Consider the following 6146-nt stretch of genomic DNA (forward strand, 5'->3'; position numbering starts at 1 on the left):
GCTCCTCAGATCTTCTCTGGGGAAGCAGCCCTCAGGCCTGCGCTCACTCTCCTCCTGGGCCCGCGGCCTGAGCTGGGGGCGCTTTTAACCCCGTATCCAGGAGACGGCCTTGCGGTCGGGCCTGTGCTTCATGAGTATTTCTCACAGTAGTGGTTGGTCTTTTCCTTTTAACACTCTCTCAAAGAGCACGTTTCTCATGTTGACGAAGTCAGATTTACCGGCTTTTTGTCTGTTTGTTTTTAACATGGTTGATGTCCTAGTATTTGCCTACCGAAGGCTGTGTGTTCTTTTTTTCCTGGTAATTCTGCAGTTTTAACTTTACGTTCAGGTCAATGTAGGGTTTTGAGGGGAAAAGCCAGATATGATCTGATTTATGTGCTAAGAGCTGTGCCTGCTGTGCAGAGTGGAGGCTGGTGGGGCAGAAGGCAGCCTGGAGGGCACCCTGGAGGTGGCGGCTGCCCCAATCTGGGCTTGCACCAGGCCGGGCAGTGGCACACAGCAGGGAAGTTCTGGAAATACCGACCAGCAAGGTTTCAGGCTTGTTCTTCACTCCTCCCTGCATGACCCCAACTGTAAGGAAAGTTACTGCCCTTCTCTGAAGACCCAGGTGCTGGCAGTTTTTTTTTTTTTTTTTTTTTTTTTTAATATATTTTATTGATTTTGTACAGAGAGGAAGGGAGAGAGATAGAAAGCTAGAAACATCGATGAGAGAGTCATCGATCAGCTGCCTCTTGCACACCCCCTACTGGGGATATGCCCACAACCAAGGTACATGCCCTTGACCGGAATTGAACCCGGGTCCCTTCAGTCCCCAAGCCGACGCTCTATCCATTGAGCCAAACCGGTCTCGGCAGGCAGTTGTTTTTTAAAAAATTTTTTTTTATTGGTTTCAGAGAGGAAGGGAAAAAGAGATAGAAACATTAATGATGAGAATCATTGATTGGCTGCCTCCTGCAAGCCCCCCATTGGGGATCGAGCCGGCAACCTGCACATGTGCCCTGACCAGAATCAAACCCAGGGCCCTTCAGTCCTCAGGCCGACGCTCTATCCACTGAGTCACACCGGCCAGGGCTGTGCTGGCAGCTTTCCCGGAGGCCACGTTTGTGCAAACCTGCCTGAGCCTGAGTGGTGGCCGTGTGTCTGAGGCGTCTTCACGGTAGTATATAACCGGGTTTAAGTCTTACTCCACATTGTCCCTCTGTGGCCACGCGGTCCCCACACCGCGGCAGCCCGTCCACTGGCTCACGGGACTGAAAGAAGGACCCGCCTCGTGACATCGGGGCCTGTGCTGGGACTCCTCGGTCCCACCTCGGCCCGGCCGCCAGCTCTGCTGACCCCGACACCATGATGGATGGTTCCCGGTCGCTCCGCCTGCCAGATCCACACACGCAACTGCTCTTTATATATAGAACGTCCGAGCTGTACATTAGGCACAGCTGACGTACTGCCGGTGAGTTATCACCTTGAAGAATTACATCAATGCAAAGTGATTGCCTTTGAGCCTCCGCAGCCAATCAATGTATTTGCCTTTTTTCTGGAGGGGAGGGAGGAGGTCATAGGATCATATATATATACACACATCGTCGCTGATCGCAGCCTGAGGAGGAGCAGAGCTCGGAGAGGAAGCTGAAGGAAGAGCCGTCAGTGTCTGTCATGTGCCGGCTGGCCGCCTGCTGCCTGCTTCTCCTGGTATGCCTGCCGCCGCTCCTCGCCCTCCCTGCCCCGCGCTCCGGGGCCGCGGCCCTGTCGCTCCCAGGTAAGAGTTTTCCTCCTTTGCATTAGGGCTGAGAGCCGCCAGCCAGCTCTACCTTTTTTTTTTAATTTAAAAAAACTTCAATGAAATGAGGATAGTATCTCAAATTCCAAACAGGTGGCATCTTACGTGAGCGTTGTTGCCTGAATATTTTTTCTCATTTGTTTCTCCCTAAATCCGTGATCAGCAAACTGTGGCCCGCGAGTCACAGGAGGCCCTTTGGCCCCTTGAGTGTGGCTCTTCCACAAAATACCACGGCCTGGGCGAGTCTGTTTGGAAGAAGTGGCATTAGAAGAAGATTAAGTTTTTAAAAATGTGGCTCTCAAAAGAGACTTCAGTCGTTGTACTGTTGCCATTTGGCTCTGTGGACTCATGAGTTTGCGGACCACGGCCCTAAATGATCCTTCGTGACATAAACACGCACACGTGGCCGAACTTCACAGGTTCTCACTGACGTTGTCAGCAGCGCTGTGGCTGGCTCAGGTGCCTTTCTCGTGCTTGGCTCATTGTCTTTAGTGAAGGCCGCAGGGAGGGCTTGTCAGCCTGTGCTGTATGCACTGCGGGACCCCTCGAGTCTCCATCTCAGCAGAGCGCCCCTGGCCGAGGGCTGCCCGGGCCACGTCTCCGCCCCTACAGGCACTTCTACTTGCCTTCCCTGTCTTCCCCTGCTCTTCCATCCCCATCCACGCTCCATGCCCAACGTACACACGCCTTACACTGACTGCCTTACGTTGACCGGACTTGACACTGGAAACCGCCGGACACTGATCATTGTCACTGACAGAGAAATGTGAAAAGGGAATCCGGAAGGCTGGCCAACCTTAATGGCTCTGAATGGTCGGAGCTAGTCACTCATTGTTTAGTTGAGACACTGGTAGTTAAAGCAGCCTCCACCTGCTAGTTGTATGTAAGTGATTGCTGATTGCCTGTGATTGGAATCTCCTGCCTAAGGACATGGCTGTATCCCATAACCTTAACAAAAGGGCTAGCAAGGCCAGAGCAGTGGTGTTCCTTCCCCCAGAGGTGGGCTCCCGCCTGGCCCCCCATTTCCCAAATTAATGCTTTTCTAGTCTCTTTTCATTTGTGTGGGCCTTCTCCAGAACCTGAACCCTGAACCACACGGGATATGAAAGGGGCTCCCACAGGAAACAGTACTGCCCAGGCCTAAAGGGATCTGAAAGCTGGCTCTTGTCCAACAACAGCCGTGAAGGCCTGAAGGAGGCGCGATGCCATCGCCGCTGAACAAAGACGGGAACCTGCTCTGAGGAAGCCAGGCCTCTCCTCCCTCCCGCCTCCCCCTGAGCTCCGAGAGCCGGCAGCAGCGGGCTACGGGAAGGAGAAGAGCCACCTCCGAGCCCCCGGGGCCCAGTCTGCCCGGCTCCCGAGGCTGGCGGAACGGTGCCTTTCGGCCCGCTGTCCTGCGGCCAGCGCCTGGGCTGCAGCCCTCGTGCTCATTAAACCCCACGGACGGCGGCTCAGCCTTGGTGGTGTCTCTAGGCCAGTGGTCGGCAAACTCATTAGTCTGCAGAGCCAGATATCAACAGTACAGCAATTGACATTTGAGAGCCAAATCTTTTAAACGAACTTCTTCTAACACCACTTCTTCCAAAGAGACTCACCCAGGCCGTGGTATTTTGTGGAAGAGCCACACTCAAGGGGCCAAAGAGCCGCAGGTGGCTCGCGAGCCGCGGTTTGCCGACCAGGGCTCTAGTATGAGCTCCCTGTCCTGGGCACCCCCCGCCCCCAAGACGATGGGGAGCAGGGGGAGCCGTGAAAGGCACTGCCTGGAGGGGAGCTGCGTGGCTAACACCGTCACTCTCTGTGCAGCGGCCGATGGAGGCGGGTCGGCGCGGGGCCAGCTGGACAGCGCGGCCCTGTCCCTCCCGCGCGGGCTGCGGGGGACGCCCGGGGCAGAGGCGGCCGAGGGGCTCAGGAGAGCAGGTAAGGGGCGCTGGGGCTGCAGCTGGTCTGATGTTCCGCCTTCTGAGCCATCTCCGGGCCCATCCCCCAGGAGGCAGAGAGCCCTCCTCCGAACGCAAAGCTGCGCTTTGTGAAATGAGCAAACGGATGGCCCACTGCCCTTCCTGGCACGGAGCCCCCGCCACCTCCTCTCCCGCCTCCGCGGCTCCTGGCACCGCCGGCTCTCCTGGGCACTCGGGCATCTTCCACACAGACCTTCCTCTTGGGGGAGGGGGCATTGTGTGGTTTCTAGTCAGTGCAGTTTAAACCGGGCTTCCCAGTCACTGAATCTGAAGCAGATGACAGTCTGTGCACCCGGAGTCTTCATCAGCAAGCAGGAACGACAGCCACCCCTGCACAGGGTGATGGGGAGGAGCCCGGGAGGACACGCAGCCCAATGGTCAGCACAGCCACACACACACACGCACACACACACACACATGCACGCACACACTACACACACTACACACACACACGCACACACACACACACACACGCACACACGCACGCACGCACGCACGCACGGTGACACCACGAGCCAGCGCAGGCTGCCGCAGGCCGCTGAGCCATGGCGGGGGTTGCGGAGCCCGCAGTGCAGCGGCGACCGCAATAAAGCGGGCCACGCAATAGTGAAAAGTGTGCTCCCCCAGGACCGCCCTCGCAGGCCTTGCTCAGTGCCCAGGGCATCCTGGGAGGAACGGGGACTTTTCACAGGCATTGCTTAACAGAAAGGAGTCTGTTATCAAATGTTTTTTATAAACCACTGACCTCTAAGTGGCTGAGGACAATGCAGTGCCCGTGAGAGAACAGGGTGTGGGCTCACCTGCCGGCAGGTGAGCACCCTGCGGCGGGGAAAAGGCCGGAACCGAGACGTGCGCGAGGAACGTTCTCGCCTGTGTTTTACGTAAGACCAGCGTGAGACGGGAGCCTCCGATCTGAGGGTGACCGTTTCACTATATGGCCTTCCAGATCCCGGCACCAACGTGTATAACCCGAGAGGACACACGAGAACGGTGAGTGCTGTGAGTGAGGTCTAAAGAGGTGAGAGATGCTGACACCGACCCCACCCCCAGCACCAAGGCGCCCCAGCCTGCAGCTGGGGGGGAGGTGGGGGGGGGAGAGACACTGCTTCAGACGGAGCCCCGAAAAGCACTGAGGGTAAGTAACATCCGAGAGGACGGATGTGCAGGTGGAGGTGGAGGTGTGCAGAGAGGGGGAAGGTGGTGGGGGCAGCAAGGAGACTGTGTGACTGAATGGTTAGAAATGAGGACAGTGCATGGAGGGCCTTGAATGCTAAAGGAGAAATCTGAACGTGATCATCACCCACCCCAACTCTAGATCAGTGCTCCCTGACTGCGGACCCCAGTCCCCTGAGCCCGTCCGCAGTGCCGAGCACCGTCCCAGCCCGCTCCCGTCCTGGCCGATCTCTGCCCGTGGGCACCCGGGAGGCCCGGGATTCCCGAGAGAAGCTCGCTTCACGTTAACCAGACCTTTCCCGGACACTCTGACCGGAAGCAGCGTGTCCCGTGTGGTCCCGTTAACACCCCTGTACAAACTCACTCAGGGGCACACAGTCCCAGGGATGTACGCCACCGGAGCCCCCCGGGGGAGACCACCTGGGGTCCCTCCTGAGGTAACCCTGAAGGGGACGGGGTGGCTTCTACCTGTGACTAATTAGAAGTCGTCATTCAGATGTTTATATTCTTATTAACCAGGGATTCTGGTTAGACTCTAAAATCATACGGGTGATTTGCTGGTGAAAATTGAGAATAAAATACCCCCTGAAATCAAGGGTCCAAGAAGTTAGCTTCCAGCCCAGTAAGATCTGCTTCACACACAAGACACCGCGTGCCGGCACGTGCTGCTGACGGTTGTTTGAACAGAAACAGGCGGACGAGGGTGCAGGGAGGCTCTGGCAACCCGAGGGCCGCACGCCCTGCATGGGTCCCCGGTCAGAGCCCGCAGGCCCGGCTCCGACTGCAGTTATGTCCCCGAGAGCAAGAGGCAAGGCCCCCCGTCGGGACCCCGTTCCTTCTCACTCACCGATGACCCGTCTGCTTGTCTGTCTGGTTTGGCTCCAGGCTTCCTCTGGACAAGGCCCCGATGTACTGGATCGCCTTTTGGCCCGAATCAGGGAGCAGTATGGGAAGCGCGGACACCCCTCCGAGTGCTTCTGGAAATACTGCGTCTGAGCGAGGGCCGCCTGCCTGTCCACTCAGAACCACCGGCTTCGAGAATCACCGTCACACACCTTGTCTGGGAGCGGCACAGAGGAAGCGTCAGGCCGAGGCTGCCCTGTCCACTGTCGCTCAGAAAATAAATCCTCTATGTTTTGCAAATATCACCGGTGGTTATTGATTTATAAACATTCTAAAACCTCTAGCTCTCCTTTCCCTCTGCTTTTTAAAAAATTGCCTGAGCCGAAACCGGTTTG

The 6146-nt window shown here is 56.9% G+C and overlaps 1 protein-coding gene across 1 annotated transcript; it reads left to right on the plus strand.

Moving 5' to 3' along the window:
- The first annotated feature begins 263 nt into the window (after window positions 1-263).
- On the plus strand, window positions 264-5910 carry UTS2 (urotensin 2). Its single transcript, XM_084875853.1, has 3 exons — window positions 264-3694; window positions 4682-4725; window positions 5794-5910. The coding sequence occupies exons 1-3, from the start codon at window positions 3466-3468 to the stop codon at window positions 5902-5904; spliced, it is 384 nt and encodes a 127-aa protein (XP_084731979.1). The 5' UTR covers window positions 264-3465; the 3' UTR covers window positions 5905-5910.
- The last annotated feature ends 236 nt before the right edge of the window (window positions 5911-6146 follow it).

The sequence above is a fragment of the Pipistrellus hanaki genome (genome assembly GCF_964339955.1).
Source record: "Pipistrellus hanaki genome assembly, chromosome: 2".
NCBI classification, from domain to species: domain Eukaryota; kingdom Metazoa; phylum Chordata; class Mammalia; order Chiroptera; family Vespertilionidae; genus Pipistrellus; species Pipistrellus hanaki.

What these genes read in the sequence shown, in the direction of transcription:
- UTS2 (XM_084875853.1), top strand. Translation starts at nt 3,466, where the DNA reads ATGAGCTCCCTGTCCTGGGCACCCCCCGCCCCCAAGACGATGGGGAGC. An exon ending in CGAGGGGCTCAGGAGAGCAG is followed by an intron (nt 3,695 to 4,681) that starts GTAAGGGGCGCT and finishes ATGGCCTTCCAG; the next exon opens with ATCCCGGCACCAACGTGTAT. An exon ending in CGAGAGGACACACGAGAACG is followed by an intron (nt 4,726 to 5,793) that starts GTGAGTGCTGTG and finishes GTTTGGCTCCAG; the next exon opens with GCTTCCTCTGGACAAGGCCC.